The 25766-nt window shown below is 52.0% G+C and overlaps 1 protein-coding gene across 6 annotated transcripts in view; it reads left to right on the forward strand.

The window, feature by feature from the left end:
* DLG3 (discs large MAGUK scaffold protein 3) overlaps nucleotides 1-25766 on the forward strand; it is a 167499-nt gene that overhangs the window by 73353 nt on the left and 68380 nt on the right. For all 6 annotated transcript variants that reach the window (XM_005286019.4, XM_005286018.4, XM_005286017.4 and 3 more), the window contains 4 exons: nucleotides 1687-1740; nucleotides 17120-17170; nucleotides 23795-23919; nucleotides 25441-25610. In XM_005286019.4, coding sequence (XP_005286076.2) covers nucleotides 1687-1740; nucleotides 17120-17170; nucleotides 23795-23919; nucleotides 25441-25610 — 400 coding nt within the window. The remainder of the gene's footprint in view (nucleotides 1-1686; nucleotides 1741-17119; nucleotides 17171-23794; nucleotides 23920-25440; nucleotides 25611-25766) is intronic.

The raw sequence follows: 25766 nt of genomic DNA on the forward strand, positions 1-25766 counted from the left end.
AGGAAATGTGCTTCCCTGCCTGCCTATGCTCCAGGTCATTGATACACAAAGACATTCCCGCACCTGTGGCTACCTCTCATCACCGTCCTCCCTCTCACCTGGCCTCAGGAGCACTCAGGCCTGCTCCGCCTCCTTCCTCCAGCACACGTGTAGCTCTCCTCTGTCAAACACAGCGCCAGAAGCAGAGGAGACCAGGGAGGGGAGCTGCAGCGACTGGAGAAGCTCGTTGTCTAGGGTGGAGAGGATCCCTAACGCCTGGAAAGGCACCAAGTATCATTCTCGAGGTCACAGATCAGCTACGCTAACAGAGAACAGCCTAGAGTGTGGGGAAGAGGGAAATCCGCCTGGTGCCGAGGGGAGGAGAGACATTCCTGGGCTGTCTGGGGGAGAGTCCGTGTGGTGCTTTGGGAGGAGAGCTGTCGAATGCCGGGGCGGGAGGTGCTTTGGGGGTGTATACATGGTGCCCTGGAGGAGGTATGGACAGCTCAAGTGGCTTGAGGAAATGGAAGCTCCTCTCCATTGTCTGCAAATCATTGACTGCCATGGCCCACCCCCGGGCACTCGACGGTGTTCATCTTCGAGGTGCTGGGACAGAGAGGCCAGCTGATTACTGGTAGTGCAGCAGCTGGTTGGCTGTTCAAAGGAAGCCGAAAACCCAGGGAGGCAGTGTCGGGACTGGGACATGGACAGGCTGGCCCAGTGATCCGAGCAGGAGTGGTCAGGCCAAATGGTCAGAGCCAGAGTCCAAGCCGGGGGTCAGAGCCAGAATCAGAAACCAAGGCTCAAACAAGAGTCAGGCGCAGTGCAGCAGCCAGTCAGAAAGTCTCTCCATTGCTCAGACAACTTCCTGGGCCTCCTTCTGACTAATGTGGTATGGTCAGGCCAGTCACTGTCCCCAGTCAGGATCCTTGTGGGAGGGTGAGAGTTCTGCTAGCCCCTCACTTCCAGTAGTTCTGGGTGAGCTGTCCAGTGGTGCCTGGGTCTGAGGGCTGCACGGGAACCTGTGGGTCTGGATTAGAGGCCCACACGCCCTTAACAGGCCAGATTGCAAGTTGTGAAACGAATGTTGACGTCCGAGTTTCTACAGTTGCCACTCCCCTGAGCACGTTGGCCAGGCTGTGTGCTCCTGTGTGCTGTGCACATATTACTGAGTTCATTCTCACAGCCCCTCCATGAGGGGAAGAGAAGGGAGGGGCTGCAGAATGGGGACTGGAACTTGGCAGTTCCCAGCTCCTTCCACTGGTGTTGCTCCACATTGGCTGGAAGTACCTTTTTTCCCTCTCCCCAGCGGCCAGGCTCCCAGTCGCCGGGGATTCGGGTACGAGCTGGGATAGAGGCTAGGGGTGGGATCTGTTTCCTTCCCTTCCTGTGCCACAGCACCTGGGCTCCCCAGGGACTGGAACGCTACTGGACTGGATGCGGCACCTGGAAAGCCTGTGAGAATCTTGCCAGGTCTCTATTGCCCAAAGAGAGAACAGCCTGGGTGGGGTATCTGAGAGCATGGGGTGGTGGAGGGAGAGTGCCAGAGAACACTGCCTTATTTTCATGTCTTGCTCTTCTGTTAAATGCCATGTGATTGTGTGTCTGGTGGGCAGGTCTTGGAGAGGGTGGCTGGGTGGCTTGGAGCACGGGGACCCATAGCTCAGCGGTGTGATACTCTGGGTTTTGTCTCCGTCTCTCTAACAGGCTAACCCTGCTCCCATTATCGTGAACACGGACGCCTTGGAACCAGGGATCTCTGTAAGTCTCCTGCTTGGATTTTCATTTTTTTCTATAGAAATAACACGTTAACCCTGCCTGCCTGGGTCCTGGGGATACCACTCCCTGGCGTCCCCTGCCTGCCTGGGCCCTGGGGATACCGCCCCCTGAGATCCCCTGCCTGCCTGGGCCCAGGGGATACCGCCCCACGAGATCCCCTGCCTGCCTGGGCCCAGGGGATACCGCCCCACGAGATCCCCTGCCTGCCTGGGCCCTGGGGATACCGCTCCCTGGGATCCCCTGCCTGCCTGGGCCCTGGGGATACCGCCCCACGAGATCCCCTGCCTGCCTGGGCCCTGGGGATACCGCTCCTTGGGATCCCCTGCCTGCCTGGGCCCTGGGGATACCACCCCACGAGATCCCCTGCCTGCCTGGGCCCTGGGGATACCGCTCCCTGGGATCCCCTGCCTGCCTGGGCCCTGGGGATACCGCTCCATCCTAGCATGGCTGTTGTCTGGGGGAGATGGCGGGGGTAGGGGGGAGCTGGCCTCTCTAGCTGCTCCTCTGCTCACACCTCACCCCAGCTTTTCCCAGACCCATTGCCGAGGGGCGGCCATTTTAGTGCTGCTTCTGTCCATCCACCCCATGCGGCGTTTCTCAGCATCGCTAGGGGAACTATTACCTGAAAGCAAAGCTCTGATCAGAGCGATTGGCAAATTCACCAGCCCCCAGGCGGGAAGCAAGGAAGCCGTCTCCGTGGAGATCGTGCAGAGGGTCTTAGCAGCAGGAAGGCAGGGTGGGGGAGAGAGTGGGGAATGGACTCTGGGGGCGGATTCCGGGGAAGGGAACATATACTTGGGGTGGGGGAACCAGAGAGGCTAATCTTACTGGACAGGGGTTTTAACCTGGTGACCCGTGAGACCCACTTCAGCCCTGCCCCCGCTGTTCAGCGGATGGGTTTGGCCAGACCCTTAGCAGTGTCCCTGCCCAGGGCAGAGAGGAAGCACAGTGGACAGTGGCTGGGATGAATAGTGGTTCCTGCAGCCCTGGCTGCATAGCCCTGGGGCACTCAGACTTTACCCCGCTGAGAGACCCACTGACAGTGTGCCAGGCCTCTGCCAGTTGCACCTATTTGTCTTAGGAGGCAGCACATGGCAGCCACCCTCCTCTTGAACCCGCAGCTCTGGAGATGCCTTGTGCCGGGCTTTGCTAGTCCTCGGTCTCAGGACGGAGTATTGCACACGGGATCAGTAGTCCCCAGGTGGCACCTCTGTGGCCAAGCATTTTAGATGTGACACGAAGGCCAGTTCCGCACGCAGCCCAGGGCGGGCCAGCATCATGCTGGCGGGTAGGTCAGTGCTGAGTCGGAGGGAGGGAAAACAGCAACTACTTGATGCATCCACTTACCTTTGTCTTAAATCTCAGCCCAGGGCTACCTCCAACACCTCTCCTGCCTGGGTGTGTCTCCTCTCGCTCCCTGCTGGCTGCGTGGCTAGCTGGTGTGTCTGACCCTGCTGAGCTGCCAAGATCTGGCCTTGCTCTCAGCACCAGCTTGCTCCAATCTGCGTTGACGCAGAGTCCTGATGTAGGGGCGTACCCCATGCTTCACTGCAGTCTGGGACGCTGATGGCTGCGGTGAAAGGTTCCCTGCGACCCGCTCCGAGCGGAGAGCAGGGTTTAAATCTGAACATGATCTGCAGACCTAGAGTCAGAGCCAGTCCCTGCCCTGCAGCGCTCACTGTCCGAATGGCTGGCGTTGTGCTCCTTTTCCAGTCTTCAGAATCGTATCATGCCCCAAGGTGAGCCGGGCTCCTCCCAGTGCCGCAGAAAGAGCCAGCCTTGCCCAGCTGGTCGGAGCCCGGGGCCATCTGCATCCCATTTGCTGATGCCATTTTACCCGTAAGGCTGAAAGAGGAACCTGCTTTCTAGAAGGGAACAGGAGCCTGGGGCAGGCATGCAGCAGGGGCCAGCACGGGTTTGCCCTGAGCAGGCCGAAGGCAGTTTGGGATTAAAAGCTCGTTTTTGTTCCGGGTTTGTCTCCTCTGCCTGTCGCCTGGAGCTCAACAAGGCAGCCGGTGAGACTCTCCCTCTTGCCAGTTGGTTCTCTCTCTTGCCACTTTGGCCACCATCCTCTTGTTCTTCCTCCCTCACCAGCACCAGCACCTGGCTCAGCTGGGCCGGGCCCCGTGCAGATGGGCAATGAAGGCAGAGGGTGCAGGCAGTTCCCCCTCTCTCCATGTCCCTGCATCCAGCTTTGCACGCAGGGATCACAAGGACCTGTGAGACTGACATCACAACCAATACTGGGCTCCTCCAGGGGGCCTTGGCCATGGCCCCCCAACTCCACACAGACCCATACCTGGAGACAGCGGCTCCAGCCTCCCTGTGACTGAGTTCCTGCCTGAGCCCCAGTTCTCCAGGAGCGCAAGCTGGGCCTTAGAGGCTCAAGATAGCCCCTCACTTTTCTTCCTTCTTTGTCTTGTTTCCTTCTACTCCCTCCATCTTGGTAGCTTACTGTCTCTGTTCTCCTCCCCCACTCCCAGCTCCTTGGCTGGGAGCCCTGTCTTGCCTCTCTATGATTTGAGGTCTGTTCCTACTGCCCTGTTCTGGTGGGTTTGATTAGATTATTAGAGCACACTAATCACCATGGAGACAGCTGGCAAATTATCCCAATCATCTCTAGAGGCTGATCCTGGGGGTCTGATCCAGGCACCCATAAATGTGTCCAGAAAATCAGCTGTACCCAGGGCTACGGACACCAAAATCAAGGGCCACACGCTGTGTCTGGGTTGCTATTGTGTGGATCTTACTGGCTGTAAATCCAGGGGAGGCCTTGGGTTTAGAGACCTGGTGCATTTTGTCTTATCACCTTCAAGTGGCAGCATTTGGGGCAGGGATCTCTGGGTTTTGTAGAGAACCCAGCATCCACCACAGCATTGAATCTAACAGAGCCCAGCACTTCAGATCCAATTCCCGAGTCCGTTAAATTCTGCTCTGTGTGGGTTTTTAACCCACGCTTATCACCCTACAAGCTGAGCACCGTAATGAAAGAATCCCTTGGAGGGTAATCCCCCTCGTGGGCCAGTTCTGTGCACAAGTAAATACCTACCTGTGAAGCCGAATCCACTTTCTGCACATTCTCCATCAATGGCTTCCAGACGTCCTCTCCCAGGCCTCTGCAGCCTGTCCGTAATCCTTCAGAGAGAGCCACTGGCGCCAAACGCCACCCACAGCAATGTCCTTCCACCCGCTCCACCATCACCCACTCCAGTTTCCTGACTTCTGAGTTTCCTTCCTGCTGGCATTGCTTCAGTTTGCACTGGCAGAGCTGTGGGTAAGAGAGGCCTGTATGGAACCGAGACCACTATTCCCTTTACAGTTACAGGGACCGGGGCGGTGCCCCACCTGGGAATGGAAGACAAGACCTTTCCTCTTATTTTCCTGGTGCTTCGTTCACTCTAACATGAAATGTCCCAAGCTGCAGGGCTCTCTCCCCTTCCCTGGGCCTCAGACATTTCACACTGACCCCGACTTACAGAGAACTATTGGGCTGTCTCAGTTCCAGCCCATTCCTGCTCCTTGTTAGAAGTGAGCTAACAGTGCCAACATTTCCCTTTACTTCAAACATGAACTTGACGCAGTGTGCGTCTGTGGCATAACTTGCATGCCCTGCTTATTCGTAGACTCACAGACTTTCAGCCAGAAGGGACCAGGGTGATCATCTAGTCTGACCTCCTGCACATCACAGGCCACAGACCTTCCCCACCCACTCCTGTATCAAACCCCTAACCTCAGGCTGAGTTACTGATGTCCTCAAATCATTAAAGACTTTAAGTTACAGAGAATCCACCATTTACACTAGTTTAAACCAGCAAGTGACCGAGCCGCACGCTGGAGTAGAAAGCGCAACCCTTCCCCAGGGTCTCTGCCCTTCTGACCTGAGGGAAAATTCCTTCCCACCCGCAAATATGGCAGTCAGTTAGACCCTGAGCATGTGCATGAGACCCACCAGCCAGACACCTGGGAATTAATTCTCTGTAGTAACGCAGAGCCTTCTCCATCTAGTGTCCCCTCTCTGGCTATCAAAGATATTTGCTAATAGCAGTTGTGGAAGGACCATAAACCATTGTAGGCAGTCTCACTGTACCATCCCCTCCATAAACTTCTCAAGCTCAGTCTTGAAACAAGTTAGGTTTTTTGCCTCCACTGCTCCCTTTGGAAGGCTGTTCCAGAACTTTTCTAACAGTTAGAAACCTTTTATCTAATTTCAGGCCTAAACTTGATGGTCAGTTTATATCCATTTGTTCCTGTGCCAACATTTGCCCTTAACTTACATAACTTCTCTCCCTCCCTGATAGTTATCCCTCTGATGTATTTATAGAGCACAATCATATCTTCTCTCAGCCTTCGTTTGGCTAGGCTAAACAAGCCAAGCTCCTTAAGTCTTCTCTCATAAGGTAGGTTTTCCATTCCTCTGATCATCCTAGCAGCCCTTCTCTGCACCTGTTCCAGTTTGAATTCTTTCTTAAACATGGAAGACCAGAATTGCACACAGTGGTCCAGATGAGGTCTCACCAGTGCTTCATATAATGATAATAACCCTTCTCTATCTCTACTGGAAATACCTCGCCTGATGCACCCTAGGAGTCAATCACCCTTTTTTCATGGACACATGAGATGGGCAGCTCATTCTCATGCTGTGAACTATCAATGCACCCCGGTCTTTCTCCTCCTCTGTTGCTTCCAGCTGATACATCCCCAGCCTAGAGCAAAAATTCATGTTGTTAGTCCCTAGCTGCTTGACCTTGCGTTTTGTACTATTACATTTCATTCCATTTCTAGTTTTCAAGGTTGTCCACGTCATTGTAAGTATGCCTTGCTTATTCTTGGACAGGTTGTGATTGATATTTTGCAGTGAGATCTCTGTAGCCGTTTGCCATCCTCTGTCCATGACAACGACAGGCTATTGGTCTTTGTTTGGTCTGTGTACATTGACCCTCAATGAGGGTGAGAGGTTGGCAAGGACTTCTGCATACTTGTGTTTTTTGGGTGTGCGTGTGTTGTTTCTCTGTGATCATGAGTTTGGGCATAGTTGTGTCCGTGTGGTACTGGTATTTAATGCAGGATGATGCCAGAGGGGTGTTTGGGATCAGCACAGAGAATACCATGTGTCGGAAATAAGATTCCCAACTGGCAGCTCTGGACAGTGGGCCAAGTGGGACAGTGCCCAGCTCCAAAGGTTTCCTGAACCCCAGGACTTTGGAGAGAGAGAGGCATGTGAAGGAGGGGCAGAGCAAAGAGCTGACCCAGTTTTCCGAGTTTTGTATAGGTCCGTGTGATGGGAGAGGGAGGAGGAGATGGGTAAATCGTGTCAGTGGGAGAGCCCAGAGTAAGGGAAATGAGACCCTTAAGATAGAGCCTTTAGCCCCACCAAAGGGCTTTACTCTGTGCACAGGAATCAGTCACCTGTGGTGGAAGGAAACAGCTGTTTAACACCTGCGCAGCAATGCAGCACAGCTGCTTAGAGCCATACATATCCTGTTTTCAACCGAACATTCACGGGGAATTTGGAGAGCAGTAAAGGATGTAATTACCTGAGCCAGAGTTTAGCTGGGACATGGGTCTAGCACCGCTGCTTCCCGTAGAAGTCTAATTCTGGATGTCATTTGTGAAGACATGAAACAGCAGCATGAGAGCGCTGAATCATGGGGCAGTCCATTCCGTGGAATACGCCACCAACTTTTCTGACCATCTCGATAGAGAAATGTCGATTCTTGGGGAGGAGATAACCTGAGCATCTTGCTATTTCTCAAAATTCTTGCCAATTTCAGTAGAACTGCACACTGGTTCACAGTGTCATAAGCAGATGACAGATCAGCAAACTCAACCACTGTAAACGTACGGGTTTCAAAGCTATCTGTGATGTATTGAGTTAGGGTCACAACTTGGCCACAGCATGAATGGCCTGGGCAGAAACTGGATTGGTCCCTGTCAGCTGCTCTTCCGCTGTTGATTTCATTCTACCATTATGGTCTGCTCGTATCGCTTATAGGTCGAGCAGAGTACAGCTATTGGATGGTAACTCTTTGTAGAGTTTGGGTCTTCAAGTGGTTTGAGCAGTGCGATCACTTTGGCCTGTCTTCACAGCCTGGGTGTCTGCATTGTCCCCAGGCAGGAAATAAAGAAGTCAAGCAGCTGCTTCTGCGCTCTCATCCCAAAGTGTAGTGAGAGTGCGTTAGATTTAGCCTCACGCCCAGTTGCCTTTCCACATGTCAGGGTTTTCAGGCTGTTCTCAGCTCCTCCATGTCGAGCTGCTCATTGTGGGCTTCGTTGTCTCTGAGGAGTGAGCGCAGTTCCTGCTTGATTTGCTTTGTCCGAGGCTTTGCTTTGTGGGCTGAACTGATGGCTGGGGAGACAGCGGCAATGCGCTTTGTTTGCTGCGCATCAGGGCCCAGCTTGCAAATGGTGGCCCTTGCTTTTTTGCTGTTATGGCACGGCTTTGTTGTTTCAACGAGCTCCTTCCAGTGGTCACATCACTCCTTTCCAGTCTCTCTCAGAAGCATTTCCCCAAGCCCAGTGGTCTCTTTACCAAAGGGATCCAGGTCAAACAGTTCTGAGTATCTCTTATTGTTGGCTTGTCTCTTCTGAAAGACCATGCACAGATAGTGTCCATCACCCCCTAGGATGTGCTTTTGGGCAGGCTTCCACACCAGGGAGAAAAATTCCCCATCGTGCTTGTGTGTCAGAACAATATTACAGATGGATTCATCCAATTCAGAGGTAAAACCTTCCCAGTCAGCCTTTCTAAAGATGAGTCTCTGCAGGTACTTTGTTGTCCTGCAGCCTCTATTGTCACTTGCACTGGTCTGCACTGCGATCTTAGGATCGCGATCAAGACCTTCCTTCTGCAGGTGCCTGCGTTTTCAGAGGTGACAAAGGCTAGGTTGGGACTGGCCAACCAACTTTCTCCTGCCAGAAAAGCCATCTCTTGTCCTAGGCAACCTCAGCATCCACACCACCATCTGGGGCTCCCTAGGAATGACAGCCTTGGGGAAGACGTTGAGATATCCTATCTCCTAGAACTGGAAGGAACCCCGAAAGGTCATCAAGTCCAGCCCCCTGCCTTCACTAGCAGGACCAAGTACTGATTTTTGCCCCAGATCCCTAAGTGGCCCCCTCAAGGATTGAACTCACAACCCTGAGTTTAGCAGGCTAATGTTCAAACCACTGAGCTATCCCCCCACCCTAATGTGGGTGGCAACAAACAACTTGAGCTTGCTCTGTGACTTCATGGACAAATGTACCTTTCTAAACACCCAGTGGAATAAGGGGTCCATTCTGCAGGAAGTCAGGCTGTGAGGAGTCGCGTTTGCGAGTAGGGAACACGCCTGGGGAGCAGGTTGGTCTGGGCGGATTCATGAGGAGGGCTGTCTTCAGCCTTTGCTCAGCTTTGTTTGAGGGTGAGACTAATGCCCCCTTATTTAGGGAGCGCCTGTGCATGCCCAGTAACGGGAGTTGCACTGCGAGGGCAGCTGCACCAGTGGAAACCAGTAGCAGCCACGGGAGCCCCTGAACTCCCACCCCCCTGGGTCTGAGCACGAAAAGGAGCCGCGCTCCAGCCGGTGGGATCAGATCTGGCTACTGGAAAGGAGCCAATCTCTACAATGTCCACTCTGGAGATGGAGCCAAACCTAGAGAGAGGGCTGTGGATCCATGCACTACGAATCTGACTGTCCCCAAGGAACCTCTGACCGCGGAGATGCCCCCTGCAGTTGATGGCTGTTGCGGGTCCAGCACTCTCAGGTAGACCCATGCCCCTGTTTCAGTTCACACCTCAGGCTCTGACCACAACATGGCGCCTGAGCCTCATGTTGAGGGCACTCACACGTAAGGGAGAGAAACGTAGCGTGGATGTAGGAGTAGCTCCGTCTCCTTCCCCTAAGGAAAGGAAGATCCATCCCCATGGTTCAGAGGTTAAGACTGCAGCAATGGCAGTTCAGCCGCTGGAATTACACAGTTCCAATTTCTCAGACCCCTGTGCATTTCCTTAAAGGGTCTGGTCCCCAATTTAGTCACTGTTAGTGAGGATGCCCTTACTAACACCAGAGAGACCTCCTCCAGATTCGTCCATGGAACTCAGGAGCTCGATTCTTGGGAAGCATCCGCTATTGTTTCCTACCTAGAGAACAATCAAAGGCATCCACTCAATAAAATTAATAGACAGCAGGTTTAAAACAAACATATGAAAGTACTTTTTCACACAATGCACAATCAGCCTGTGGAACTCCTTGCCAGAGGATGTTGTGAAGGCCAAGACTATAACGGGGTTCAAAAAAGAACTAGATAAATCCATGGAGGACGGGTCCATCAATGGCTATTAGCGAGGATGGGCAGGGATGGGGCCCCTAGCTTCTGTTGCCAGAAGCTGGAATTAGCGACGGGATGGATCACTTGATGATCCCCTGTTCTGTTCATTCCCTCTGGGGCACCTGGCATTGGCCACTGTTGGAAGACAGGCTACTGGGCTAGATGGACCTTTGGTCTGACCCAGTGTGGCTGTTCTTATGTTCTTATGCTGCCTATTAATTTCATTGGGTGACCCCTAGTTCTTGTGTTATGTGAAAGGGTAAATAACACTTCCTTATTCACTTTCTCCACACCAGTCATCATTTTATTGTCCTCTACCCTTAGTCGTCTCTTTTCCGAGCTGAAAAGTCCCAGTCTTATTAATCTCTCCTCATACGGAAGCCGTTTCATACTCTTAATCATATTTGTTGCCCTTCTCTGCACCTTTTCCAATTCTAATATACCCTTTTTGAGATGGGGCAACTGGATCTGCATGCAGTATTCAAGATGCGGGCGTACCATGGATTTATATAGTGGCATTATGTTATTTTCTGTCTTATTATCTATCCCTTTCTTAATGATGCCCAACATTTTGTTAGCTTTTTTGACTGCCGCTGCACATTGAGTGGATGTTTTCAGAGAACTCTCCACAATGACTCCAAGATCTCTTTCTTGAGTGGTAACAGCTAAGCTAGACCCCATCATTTTGTATGTATAGTTGGGATTATGTTTTCTAATGTGCATTACTTTGCATTTATTAATGTTGAATTTCATCTGCGATTTTGTTGCCCAGTCACCCAGTTTTATGAGATCCCTTTGTAACTCTGTGCAGTCTCGTTTGGACTTCACTATCTTGAGTAGTTTTGTATCATCTGCAAATTTTGCCACCTCACTGTTTACCCCTTTTTTCATCTCGTTTATGAATATGCTGAACAACACTGGGCCCAGTACAGACCCCTGGGGGACACCACTATTTCCCTCTCTCCATTCTGAAAACTGACCATTTATTCCTGCCCTTTGTTTCCTGTCTTTTAACCAGTTACTGACCCATGAGAGAACCTTCCCTCTTATCCCATGGCAGCTTACTTTGCTTAAGAGCTTTTGGTGAGGGACCTTGTCAAAGGGTTTCTGAAAGTCCAATACAATACCACTACTACACTATATCCACCGGATCACCTTTGTCCACATGTTTGTTGACCTCCTCAAACAATTCTAATAGATGAGGCATGATTTCCCTTTACAAAAGCCATGTTAACTCTTCCCCAACAAATCATGTTCATCTGTATGCCTTGTAATTCTGACCTTTACTGTAGTTTCAACTAATTTGCCTGGTACTGAAGTTAGTCTTAACAGCCTGTAACTGCCAGGATCGCTTCTGGATCTTTTAAAAGAAATTGATATCACAATAGCTATCCTCCTATCATCTGGTACAGAAACTGATTTACGTGATAGGTTACATGCCACAGTTTTGTAATTTCACATTTGAGTTCCTTCAGAACTCTTGGGTGATACCATCTTTGTCCTGGTGACTTATTACTGTTCAGTTTATCAATTTGTTCCAAAACCTCCTGTATTGACACCTCAATTTGGGACAGTTCCTCAGATTTGTCACCTAAAAAGAATGGCTCAAGTGTGGGAATCTCCCTCACATCCTCAGCCTTGAAGACTGATGTAAAGAATTAATTTAGCTTCTCCACAATGGCCTTGTGTTCCTTGAGTGCTTCTTTAGCACCTCGATTGTCCAGTGACCCACTGATTGTTTGGCAGGCTTCTTGCTTCTGTACTTAAACATTTATTTGCTGTTAGTTGTTGTGTCTTTTGCTAGTTGCTCTTCACATTCTTTTTTGGGCTGCCTGATTACACTTTGACACTTGACTTGCCACTTTACATTCCTTTGTTTTCCTCAGTAGGATTTGACTTCCAACTTGTAATGAATTTTGAAGTAGTTTCTGATGCCTCCCTTCTTGGTTCGAGTACTCATGGTCAAGGCTCCAAGATTCATGGTCACTAGAACCTCTGGGAAGAAAGCTTTCCTATCAGTGTAGTGGAGTTGAGAGCAAATCCTTCCTTCCCCATCTCTGAGGGTGTGTGGCTCGAGTGGTCATTGACAACACTACAGCAGTGTTTGATGTCAACAGGCAGGGAAGGATCCTCTCCAGCCAACTCTGCAGGGAAGCAGTGGCTCTCTGGGAATGGTCCATAGTGCATCATAATTATCCTGTGGCTCCCTGTCTGGCAGGACATGACAATATCCAAAACAGACAAAAGCCCAGCTGAGCAGGAATCAGCCGCACTCGGTGGGACTCTGACTGCCTGTCACAGGATGACTGCCCCTTTAAGGGGAGATGGGGCCAGCCACATCTGTGCCATAATGAATTAGCTGTTTCCCAGCCTGAGGGGGTGGGCCTGAGGAGAGGCAGGTGATAACCTGATGGACAGCTAGGCCTGAGAAAGGGCTGAGCGAGATGAGGGCAAGGTGGCTGTTGGAAAGGCTGGCTTGCTCACGTGTTCCTGTGGAAGGCCCTGAGCCAGGGTCTGAGCCAAAAGGGTACACCGGGGAAACCGCCTGGGGCTAGAGCTCTAGCCCAGAGGGGGGGAAGACAGAGAGACTGTCAAAGGTAGCGCAGGAAGGGCTGGGAATAGGGCCCAGAAAGTGGGCTGAAAGAACCTTTGTTTTCTGGAGATTTCTTGTGTTGTGCCTTGGCTGGAGGGTGAAGACCTCTCCAGAAGTGCCTAGTGTGTGGAGAGCGGAGACGACACATTTTGGGGAGCGCCTGCAGTGCAATGTTTGGCCAGCAGGGGGTGTTACAGCACGGCCATGTCCACATACACTGCCCCTGCACTTGGCAGCTCTAATCCAGTTCAAAAAGCAATCGGCTTGTTCCTACTATCCCTGCAAATTAAATAAATTCTCCCTTTGGACAGCTATCAATAATATGTGGCTTCTGTTCAGTCCATACTGGACTATTTCCTTCTCCTCTTACCGCTGGGTCTGTCCCTCGCCTCCTTTAGAGCACTCCTGGGTTTCTCTGATTCTCACGTACGAGTAGAGCATAAAATGGTATTCAGCCACCCTGTGCTAGTGTGGCCTCGGAGATGGAGGACTGGCCTGGGCCTTGGGAGAGCTGGGCTCTCCACTGGCCTGCGGGGTGACCCTGGGCAAGTCACTTCCCCTCTCTGTGCTTGTCTTCTCGTGCGTAAGATGGGGACAGTGATGCTGACCTGCTCTGGGAAGCGCTTTGAGATCTGCGGGGAAGAGGCTGTAGAAGGCTGTGTGGTGTTGTATTACTATTGAGGTAAAATGGTTTCTGAAGCGTCTGACAAAATTATGTTTTGGTAAGAGACCCTCCTCCCACCCGGGACCTCAGTCTTGTCCTCACTCCGCTCACACAGCCTCCCTTTGAACCCAGGGGAAAATATTCCCTTTTCCATCTTTCTGTCAAGGGAGCTTTTATTATAGCTACTGCTGCACCTAGGGGACTTAATAAGCTGCAAGCCCTTGGGCTGACCTCCCTTTCACAGGACAGAGTGGTCCTTTGTTCTTTATCCAGAGTTTGTGCCCAGGGTGGGAATTGACTTTCACCTAAATCAAACTGTGACTCTGCCAGTAATCTTTCCCAGACTTTATTCTCACCCTAGGGAGTGGAGGCTGGTGGGTGCTAAGAGGGCATTAGTCCTTTATTTAAATAGGTCAAAATAACATAGAAAGTCACCAAGATTCTCTCTGTTTTATGGGGACAGTCACAAGGACCAGGGCATTACATCTCAGTGCCTGTCCAAGTGGATCAGGCTCGAACTATCACCAGAGTCTCTTATACCTGAGGGACTTGAACCCTTTCAGCCAGAGATAAGGCAAACTCTGGCTTTTTTGAGCTGTATCCCAGTAGTTGAGATCTGTAGAGTGCTCCTTGGAGCTCAATCCACACAGTCACAAGACACCACTCAGTAGACATGGCATCTAGATCACATGCCCAATATGGCAGAGTGGTACCACACTCTTATCAACTAGTCCTCCTTCTCCCACCATCCTGGGAGGATGCATTGCCTGCTAAGCTCCCACAAGTGGCTGTGTACGGAGGCCACTGGAAGAAGAAATGGAGGATACTCACCAGTAATTTGAGTTTCTTCTAAAGAAGCCTCTACAGATCCATGCTCCCTGCTCAGCCTTCCCACTCCTCAGAGTCCTGTTACCATCTGCTGGGCTCCAGGAATGCGGTGAAAGGAGCAGAGGTGATTGGAGCCTGGTGCCCCTGTTCATTGCCTTGTTCCTGGACAGTTCAAAGCCACAATGGTGCTGCTGCAGGCACCACTGCTGCTAGAGGTTCCCCGCAGCCCAGCTGCACCCAGTAGTGGAAACATGCAGAGTTTTCCAGCCGGTGCTAAGTAACCTAACCTGATTCCATTAACTTCATCTTGCCACTGCTGACTCTCCGGAGCGAGCTGGTGTCTCTGCTCCACACGGTGAGAGCCTTGTAGTGTCTTCCTGAAGCATGTGAACACTCCCAGCCCTTAATGTGACTGCGAGAACCAGCAGCAACAAATCAAAACCCCCCTCCCCCGAGAAAAGAAGTGCACCCATTCCTATTTCCAATGAGTGAGACATGGCAGGTCGGGGGATAGTGATGGAGCCTCTCAGGCACTGCCCAGGACATGTCTGAAAAGCCCTTACGTTAAAGGGAACTAGAGGTGTGGAAGGGAGGTTTTACCCTCACTCCCTTGTCGCACCACGAGCAGGAGGAGCCAGCCACAGGGAATGAGCCATGAGCACTGCAGCATCCCCACGGAGGAGATTTAAAGGATGCCAAGCGAATGGAAATGAGGTTTTGCTTCTGTGAATCTGCAGCTCTGTGAGAGTAAATTACCCCCTGCTTCCTTTCTGCTCCAGCACGGCTGGTACCAGGCAATTACAATCATTATCTGCTAGAGCAGTACTGAGCGGTGACAGCAGCCAGACCCTTCCCCTTCCCCTTCTGCCATCACAGCCATTCTCTTCCTGTCCACCATCACATGGGCTCATGCTTCTCAACTTGCCACGGCCCAGACACTAGGCAGAACGTGGTTACGAGGATCTGAAACAAGGCAGATAAGCAAATGAACCCAGAAGGAAATAGGAATGTCGTGAAGTTTTCTTCTAAATAACATTTACCGCGGCCTCTTAACGCTCATGATTCAGGGTTTCAGATTTTAGTAATTTTATTACCTTAAATCTGAGCTAATAAGGTGCATTGGGATGCTGGTGAGTGTGTCGCTCTAGAAACACGTGTTGTTCTTACTCCAGTCAAATCGCAGAGCTGGGAAGCTCCTGCTGAACAATCCTGTGGCTACTTGGTTGCATCTTTCAGTAATTTTGTTTTGGCTGCATTCATATCTCTTTTGTGTTTGCTTTCCATGGACCTTGTGTTGAGCAAGTTTGTTGGCAAGAATGTCACAGAAACGGGGCGTCTGAGAGAATAGCCACAGGGTGTGAATTTTTAACCTTGAACCCAACTATTCACGTTCATCCAATCAGGGAACAGAATCAATAAAATGTGACCTGTGAATCCAATCAAACATAACCAGCACCGCTCCGATTTTGGATCTGAAGTATTTGCAGCAAGCTGCTTGCACACAATCTATGGGCTGTCGATTAATAACTAATAAAAACCCAAAAGCATGTGAACTGCTCGCAGGCCATTTCTGAACAACAACAACAACAAAGGAGTCTAGGAACATAGGAATTGCCAGTTTGAATGGGACCCGCGGTCCATCTAGTCCAGTGTTTTATCTCTGACAACAACCAGCACCAGATGCTTAAGAGGAAAAGCATAGGAACCCCACAGGCACAGATGTGAGGTAAACTCGTCCCCTCACAGGTCTCATTCTGGTCTCTACTAGTAAGATACTGGCTTAACCCTGAAGCTTGAAGTCTAATATCCCTTCCACACTTTTTGTTATAATTAATGACAACTCTGGATATTCTTGTGGTCCATATAAATGTCCAGTTGCTTTATGAACCTTACGAGGTTATTGGTCTCAATAACATCCTGTGGCCATGAGTTCCACTGTCTAATTACACATTGTGGGAAAAGGTATTTCTTTTTGTATCAGTTTTGCATTTACCCCCTTTTGGTTTTATTGAATGTCCCCTTGTTCTTTTGTTAGGAGGCAGGGAGAACAAAAAGCTCCCAATCTTCCTGCTCTAGACCATTTATTATTTTATATGCTTCTATCATGTCACCTCTTATTAGTCACCTGGCTAGCTAAACAACTGCAGTCTTTCCAATCTATCCTTCTCTGAACTCTCCCTCCCCCACCCCACCCCTCTAATTCTGCTGTATCCTTCTGAGTGGGGTGACCAGCACTGCACATGCTGTTCAGGTGAGGGAGTACCATTCAGTTTTATATAATGGCATTATAATACTTTCTCCAGTCTCCATCCCACGCCCTATGCTTCCTCACATCTCTTTTGACCAGCTAAATTAGTGGAATAAATTACTATCTGAATTATTTACTCCACCATATTAACTAGTTTATGTTAGTAAAGCATTTGAAAGGTATAAGGTGCAAGTTAAGTGTTATGTATAAATCTTTTTAAAATTGATTAATCCACTTTATTTACCTCAATAATATCCTGCAGCAGTGAGTTCCAGGGGTTAGTTATATGCTGCAGAACACAAAAAATTGCTTTTTTGTTGTTTGAAATGTGCTGCCATTAAAGTCACAGAAGAGAGAACCAAGAGGACAAAGGAACTCTGGGCTTTGGATCAGGCCCAAAGAAAGAAGTGTTTGTCTTAATTTTAGGGAGGGGATTATGTTTGTGATTTTCAGCTTCAGAGCCACAGATATGGGGCCTGATTCTTAATAGTAAGATGCAGGGCTGGATTTACACCTTATGCGCCCCTAGGCACACCATCTTCAGCGCCCCCCCTACACACAGTTTTAGAGAGGTAAGGCGTCCCTAGGCACGGGCCTGCTGTGCCTAACTGGAGATCCGGCCCTGTTAAGATGTTGAAGGGAAAGCCGGCACCTGTCTAAAGCAAGAGATGAATCTCTGTGAGCTGGCTGGGGGTGTAACACACTGTCTCTCTTTCCCCAGGTAAACGGCAGCGATGGCATGTTTAAGTATGAGGAGATTGTCCTGGAAAGGGTAAGTGCGATGTTGGCGCTTTCCAACGCGGTGTCGCTCTGAGCGCTGTGGGTCACCATGTGGGTTTGCTGCTGCCGGAGAGCAGAGCACCAGCACAGGCTGACCACTCACAGCTTGAAAAGCAGGATTTTCCTGTGCACTACCGTCCCCCCAGCAATCTCCCACCCGCTCACCCCGCTGGCCGCCTGACACATGGGGTCTCTCACACGTCTGCTCACGCACAAGTAGCTGGAATCTCCCCCACACACAAGATGGAGAGTAGCTAGGGTCAGAAATCAGCAAAAGGCACATGAAGTCAGCTGTACCCTTTTCTGCCCTGTCAGCTCGTTGCGTATCCCTTCAAGGTATTAATCACGGTGATATTAACCAGCAGAGACAGGTTTTCTAGTAAACTGGGTTGGAATGGGAGGAATTGCTGCCTGGGCCTTCTCCTTGTCTCTCTGTGAGCTACTGACGACGCAGGGCTGATGGCATATAGTGTACAGACAAGAGCTAAAATTAGCTCCCACACAGGAGCTTGTACTAGGATGAGCTGGGACTTTCAGCAGAACATGTATCTCTGCCACACATTAATTCCTTACATCCTCTGCGCGGGTGAGTCAGGCATTGCTACAGGTCCTGCGTGGGAGGGCAAGTACTCCGTCCTGGAGCCCGTGCTGCGGCGAGCCAGGGAGGGGACTTTCCCTGTGATTCCAGATGAGCAGTGACAGTGAAGAGAGAAGAGAGGCTGTCCTTGGGCACGGCAGGAAGAGGGCTGGGCAGGCTCAAGGGGGACCGGTTTTCTCAGCTCCCTAGAGTGTCAAACAAAGGGCCAGAATCTGCCCTCAGACATACAGGCAGCTCTGCTGAAGGCCACGGGATCTGCACACCAAGGCCAGAATGCTGAGCTCTATAGCATGATTGTATTAAACCGCCCCCTTCCCACACCATGAGGGGCTCACCCCGGGCTCCAGGAGCCAGGGCCGGCTCCAGCGTTTTTGCCGCCCCAAGCGGGCGGGGGGAGCCGTGATCGGCGGCACTTTGCTGCCTCCGCTTTATTCTTTGTCAGCAATTCGGCGGCAGGTCCTTCCCTCCGAGAGGGACTGAGGGACCCACCGCCGAAGAGCCAAACGAGCCGCCCCTCTCCGTTGGCCGCCCCAAGCACCTGCTTGGTGCGCTGGTGCCTCGAGCCGGCCCTGCCAGGAGCATAAGGATAAGGGCGGAACACCTGCCTCCCCCCAGCAGAACGATATGTTGCACGTGAGAAAGCGAGTGGCTTATTTTGATGGGTGCTTTTGGCGCTGAGGTGGCCAGGGTGCCAGCTGTGCAGGTCTCTGCACCACAGACCAGTGACAAAATGTCCTGATACTGCAGGATACCAGCGAACCCCTGTTCTTCCCACCACCGTTTGCCCAGGGGTTCCTGCAGTCAGGTAAAGCTGGGTTTTGCTCAGTTTTTACGGCATGTCATGGCCTGAGGAGATACACTGGCATTCCAATACCATGTAGGGTCAGGAATGCATAGGACATAGCATCAGGACGTCACCACACAAACTGGGAAGCCACTCCTGGCTCTGGGATAAAGCTGGTGAATGCCAGGCCAGGCTCAGGCTGGCCAGGACAGCAACAGCTTTATGGCCATTGGTTCATTTGCACGGCACCTCCTGGGCAACAGCAGCCAGGTGGGTTTCAGCCCATGGCCCAGGCAGCCACAGGGAACTGTGTGTCCAGGCTTGGCTGGGACTCACACCTCAATAGTGAGATTTTCTTGCAGGTGGGTATCCAGCTCACTCCGGGGTAAAGGGATACTTTCTGGTTATTCTCTTGTAGAGACCTTGACTTCCCTGCTCCACCACTTCTCACGAGGGATGCGCACAGGGGCACACTAACATGAGCAGAGTGACACTAATTTGCACAAGTGCCAAGGCAAATCCCATTTTGAGTCCTTGGAGAACTTGTATTGGTCTCGTTAGCTTGTGGACCCAGCAAGGCCAGAGGCTATTTGAGGGTTGCCCACGGCAGCGACCAGTTTCCTGCGTTACAGAACTACACCCCCGTGAGTCCACAGCAGAGGAAGACATACCTGGTAACGCTGCTTTTCTTGGCCTGCAGACGTCTCCCTCTTCTCCTCCACTTTGTATCTTGGGGGGTTATCCAGGGACGGAGCCTCCATCCACCCGCCCTTCCGCAGCGCTCTATGGCTCGGGAGCGAGCTGCGTGGGTGCAGGTAGTGGCACTGCCGAATACACTGGAATTAGGCTCCAAAGTGGAGCCGCCGTACAGTAAGTAGGACAGGTCTGAGGTGATTTCCCCCTTCTCAGCCATTGCAGAAATCTGGGAACTCTCCAATCTAGGAAGCGCCTTTCTCACTGGCGGGAGCGACAGACTAGCAGGCCCCTAAGAGCCCAGCGCAGTTTAGCAGCCCGTGGGGCACGCGAGCCCTCGCACAGATCAGCAGGTGTTATCACCCTGAATGCCATTTTTGTCAGATTGTCAGTCTGGATGTAGCTGTATGGCGCACAAGAAACCCCCCTTTTCCTGGGCTGACTACTGCCCACTCTAGCCCGAGCTCAAAGGAGGGGGCAGACCCCCAGGCCTTGTGAGCCTCTCCATAGCGTTCAACACCGTCGTCCCTGGAAACATGGCAGGGGCTAGCAGGATTGCACTGAGATCAGGTCGCTTCTTCCTCTCCATCTGCACAGGGGCCATGAAGGGCACCTGCTCCTACATCCCCTGAGCCCCCACCCATGGCGCCCCACAAGGACCCTTCTATCTCTCCAACAGCTGTGAGAAGCCACTTGGGGAGATCATGAACAGTGTGGACTGAGGTGCAGCTGCACAGAGGCGACAGCAGCTTTACATCCCCTTCGCATCAGACAAATAACCTCACCTCCCAGCGCTCCCGCGGCCTGGTGAGATCAGCACTGGCCAAAGCTTAGTCCTGGAGGCACAGGGGTGCTGCTGGTCGGGAGAGTGAGGTACATGGAACTCTCTGCCTCTACAGAGTTATCCTCCAGTGAGCCATCCGCTCTCCCACCCTGGAGACAGTCCACAGCTCTGGTGGCCACCTGGACCTGCACTGCAATTGGAAACCCAGATAACCCAGGGTGTGACGAGCACCCCTTGTCACCCGTCACTAGCGAGAAGACTGGCCTGTTCTGCCAGATTCAGACCTAGCCCCAGGGCTCCACCTCTTCCTGACCTCACCTTCTGAGCGCTGTCATTCTAAGCTATTCTTGTCCTAGTCTGGCTGCTTCAAAAGCTGCAGCCAGGTCAGAACACAGCAGGAGGCGAGTTGCTCTAGAGGTTCTAGAGAGTAAAGGGCAGATCCTGCCCTGGGGCTGCCCAGGATTTACTGCGTATTGCTCAGTCCTGTTCTCATGAAGTCCCTGACACAAGGCGGCGTGAGCCCCTGTGGTGGGCGCCGCTACTCCAGTAATAGCCACTGAAGTTCTTCCCTAGCAGGAAGGACAGGAACTCTCAAGGAGTTTGTTTAGTAAGATTAAAAATCTCTCTCTAAACAACGAGCCTGCAGCCTTTTGGAGAGTCACAGTGCCTCGTGCTCTCACCTGGAGCAGCCCTGGGGCAGGCTGGAGAGTTCTCTGCGCTTGCCATTGTCTTGGCTGCCAAAGGGAAGTGAAATGGCTCCAAGATATTTTATTGGAGCTAAGTTCTCAGCTCACAGTATAGGTTGCCCCATCATAGTTAGACAATTAATGGTTCAAGTCCTGGGACAATGACCCTCTATCTTAGAGCAACCTTCTCCTTTACTAGCACAACTTCCCTGGGGAATGGACTCAAGACAGCAATGCAGGAGGCTTCAGGGGCTAGTAAAGCTCTCTGCAGCTTTCCCAAGACTGACCATAACGCTGCTGGAAGTCAGCCGAAAGGAGGGAGGGTAACCCCAGAGCAGGAGAAGCAGCTTTTCTTGTACTGGAACCAAAGGTTACCTGTCATGTGCCTGCTTGTCAGAGCCAGTTTCCAGCCCACAGAACAGCAACCAGGAGCCTTTCAGAGCGCAGCGGGGAGGAACATTTCAACACCTCCTGCACTACCTTGACATCCTACAAATAATTGGAAATCATATGCAAATGCTATCGTACAGAATTCAGCTGCTCTCCCCCCACCATCTCTTTGCAAGCCAAGGGGGAAAAGAGTGTCTTTTAAATTGGTCTAGAAAATCTACAATGTATGGAAGAGATTAACCCTTTTCCAGGGTAACAGATTTTGCAGCTTCTATTCTCAGGGTAGGATGATACCCAAATAAACAAGAGGAATTTGTTCCGTTTTGGATTGATCTCCCTCAGTCAGATGGGCTAAGAAAAGCCACATTTTATGAAAAATCTCAATTTTATAATCCACGAGATTGCTAGATCATCTATCGTTCATAGATTTCATAGCTCAATCCAGCCAACTCATGTTGGATTCCTTCTGTTCATGCTGCACAGAAGCAGTCATTGCTTTTGGTTTTTCTCCAGCATCTTGTGTAGTTTTCAAACAGATTCACTGTGTGAGCTTGGCCAATTCACTTTGTTTCTCGATGCCTCAGTTTCTTCATCTGGGAAATGGGGTAGTCATGGTACGGATACTTACCTCAGGGCTGTTGTGACACAATGCCTATATAGTGCTTTGAGCATGTAGAATCATAGAAGACTCATAGAATATCAGGAGACCTCAGGAGCTCATCTAGTCCAACCCTCTGCTCAAAGCAGGACCAACACCAACTAAATCATCCCAGCCAGGGCTTTGTCAAGCCGGGCCTTAAAAACCTCTATGGAAGGAGATTCCACCACCTCCCTAGGTAACGCATTCCAGTGTTTCACCACCCTCCTAGTGAAATAGTGTTTCCTAATATCCAACCTAAACCTCCCCCACTGCAACTTGAGACCATTGCTCCTTGTTCTGTCATCTGCCACCACTGAGAACAGCCGAGCTCCATCCTTTTTGGAACCCCCCTTCAGGTAGTTGAAGGCTGCTATCAAATCCCCCCTCATTCTTCTCTTCTGCAGACTAAATAAGCCATATGATGGGTTTGTTGTAATGTCAGAGAAGTGTTCACTGCCTGTCTGAAGAGCTGATACATGGGATGAACCTCATTGTTTAGAGTGGGAAGAAGAAGACGAGTCTCAGAGGACTACATCACGAAAACTAAAGAGCAGCTGGTATAGCTCACATGGAATCTCCAGGCTGTCTGCAAACTCTCAGCTCCGGGGTTGCATTCAAAACCCTGGGCTCTGTTCCACTTACGTTTCTTGGCTTATTGGCATCCCCCAGACGAGGGTATATCTAATCCTCTGAGTGTTCCTGTCCATCTCACCAGCTCTCTTCACAAGTGATTCTCCAAGCCCAGCTGTTTAAGGGGAGACCTCTAGCAGACAACGCCAGTGCTCGTCTGACATCGATGGGATCCATCCGAGGGGCTGAGCACACAATCACTGCATTGATCAGACACAGTTCTCTAGGGTCCTGGGCCACAGAAGTGACCCAGAGCTCGAGGTCTCCCTTATGAGAAAGTCATGAGGGGGCGAGACAACAAGGTGTCAGCCTTTCTGTATGAGGAGACAAGGAGAAAATGTGCTTTCCCAAGGCAGAACAGCAAAACCCAGGTGGTCTTTTCCACTTCAACCCCGTGTAGGAGAATGGAAACGTAATCCGAAGGCCTGTCACTAAACGAGAGCCGTGCACACGGGCTTGCCACACAGAGGGATGGGGTGTGGGCAGCAGATGCCTTAGGCACTAGGATATGGCAGGGAGGGGTGCGGCGTTCAGCACTGCCCGCATGGCTTCTCACCAAGAAAGGACAATGCCCAGGTCGCTTGGTTTCGGTGTCAGAAAGGAGGATTCTGCACCGTCCCTGCTCTTGCCCCAGGCCATACTAGAGCTGTGTGTACACCTGGCCATTCCAGAGTTCTCTGTCGTTCCTACTCCGACACAGAGACCGGGGGCCTGTTCTCCACCCGTTCACACCCGTGTGCCTCAGGAATAACTCTGCCCGCATCTGAGAGAATCAGAGTCCAAATACCACGTTTCTGGAGCTCTTCAGGGAGCGCGCACACTTTCCTCTGGGCTCTAGAGACCGACAGGGAGGTGGGGATGCCAGGGGAGGTCTCTGTGAGGTCTCTGCCTAGCACTGGCTCTGTGCTGAGCCCCTGTGCAGGTGTTTTCTCCTGGGAGGTCCAGAAGATTCCTCATGTCATCAGATCAGACGCGTTGGTACCAGCACAAGCCGTGGTTCTCTCCCCTGGCAGACATTGGGATGCTGGCACTGGTGGTAGCCTTACCCTGGCTCAGGCTGTCAGCAGAGACGTGGCTCCTGGGAGGGAGACCTCTGACTCTTGCTGCTCCACCTTCTCAGCACGCCTTGCTGGAGTATCGGAGCCCCTCAGGCCGCGTGCATGAGCCCCTGTAAACCACTGTGCGACTCCTCTCAGCCTGCCGGAGAGCCAGGGAGACCCGGATGAACCCAGATTCTGCAGGTGCTACTGTGCCATCCTGAGAGTTGCTGGTCTGGGAGGGTTTCACTGGCATGGCACCATCAGAGAGGGGAGGGCGGTGCCTTAATTCAGCCGCTGGCCTGGGGGTGTACAAGCACCTAGGGAGCAAGTTCCCTCCTCAGAAAGGCTCCCTGTGTTTTGCTTTTCCCCAGGGTAACTCTGGCCTTGGCTTCAGCATTGCAGGGGGAATTGATAATCCCCATGTTCCTGATGATCCAGGGATTTTTATCACGAAAATCATCCCTGGTGGAGCTGCAGCGATGGATGGCCGCCTAGGGTGAGTACCCGAAAACTGCAGGCCTGGCCTGAGCACGATGCGTGGGGTCACTTGGCAGCAGCTCGTTCTGGCTTTACTGCTGCCCAGGTCGGTGTTCACGGCGCTCGCTTTCCCAAGCCCAGCGGCTAGGCACAGGGTTAGTGCGCAGGGCTTTCCAGCAGTGCGGAACAGGCTCCCCCATGCAATGAGTTGGCGAGTCTCAGCTGAGTCAGAGAATTTGTTCACCTGGCTTGGTACGTTTGGCAGCTTCTCCTCACGGGAGACCCCTGCCAGGAGTAGCATGGTGCCTCGGCATCCGGACCGGGGGCTCAGCAGCACTCGGAGGTGCTGTGGGGAAGCCCGTAGCTGGGACAGCCAGGAGCTTTTGAGTAGCAGGGTGGTGCTGGCAGTACAAGGAGAGGGGCTGAATTCCTCGTGGGGAGAACGGGGTAATGGGCTACGTCAAGGGTGATTTGGGACAAGAGAATATGGGGACTGGTTTCTTTGCCTATTCTCTTTATCTCCCCCTTTACCACCAATGAGTCATCATACCCCCTGCCCCTCGCTCCGTGTCAGGGATCTGCCATGCTTCCCTGTCCCCCAGCTGAGGGGTCTCTCTCACCCCTCTGTCATGCTGAAGGATCCCCTTCCTGCAGGACCCCCACTCACCGCAGGTGGCGCCTCCTCCTGGCCGCTCTGGGGATTAGCTCTTTGCAGGTCCAAGGCCCCCTTCTGCTGCTTATTGCACATCCTGCAGCCAGTCTCTCCAGCAGGCTTAGGCAGTCTTCCCATTCACTGACCCATGGTGCCACTTCCCCAGCGGAACCCGGGCCTGCCCTCTGCTCCGGATTCCAGCTCAGGGACCATCTGATCAGCACCCAAGGTCTGCACGAACCCGAACCTTGCTGCCTTTTCCCTGAGACTTTCCTGGTCCTTCTGGCTCCCCCCACCAGGTCTGCCAGCCCTAACTCCCTCCTCCCAGGGAGTGACTGCAGACCAATTTCTATAACCCAAACATACCTCTCTTCCCCCAGGGAGTGACTGCAGACTGCTTCCCTGCAGCCCCTCTCTGCTAGCAGCTCCCTGGCTTTCTAGAAGCCCCACCTGCTCCCACACAGGTGAGCTTCCCCTAATTAGGGCTTTCTTCTCAGCCTGATAGGTTAATTGGCCCACCTGTCTTCCATTAACCCCTTTGGAGCAAGTGTGGGGTAACACCCCCTCTCCACCCACCTCCTGCTAAGCGGCTGGGCTTGGCCTGAGAGTGTCCGTACTGCAGTCCTGGCCACATGCTCAGTGTCCCGATTCAGCGTCTCGGGGTTCAGGCGGCTGGAAAGAGAGAGAACTGTGTTTTCAGTGGCGTTCCCAGGGCTCTGGGTGGAGATCTGTGGCCTTGGCCAAGGTGTGCAGTGGTCAGAGGAGATCGGAGGACAGTGGATGCAGGGGAACTCCCAGGAGATTCCCCAGAGACTTGAGGCAAGAGCTGTCTAAACACTGTGATGAGAGCATCCAGGGTTCGGCCAATGATGCGTGTGCTGCTTGCAGGGTGAACGACTGCGTCCTGCGGGTAAATGAAGTGGATGTCTCTGAGGTGGTGCACAGCAAGGCAGTGGAGGCGCTGAAGGAAGCAGGCCCGGTGGTTCGACTTGTGGTGCGTCGGAGGCAGCCCCCACCTGAGACTATCCTGGAAGTTAACCTGATGAAAGGACCCAAAGGTGAAATCTCTTAAATGGCTGCAGTAGCCTAACCCAGCTCCTGTCACCGGGCAGAAATGGCCTGGGGGGCTATGGGTCAGGACTGAGGGGCAGCAGCAAGCTGTGTGGGGCCTGGGAAATCACGGTTCAGGGTATAGCAACACTTGGTAGTCAGAG

The sequence above is a fragment of the Chrysemys picta genome, chromosome 9 (genome assembly GCF_011386835.1).
Source record: "Chrysemys picta bellii isolate R12L10 chromosome 9, ASM1138683v2, whole genome shotgun sequence".
NCBI classification, from domain to species: domain Eukaryota; kingdom Metazoa; phylum Chordata; order Testudines; family Emydidae; genus Chrysemys; species Chrysemys picta.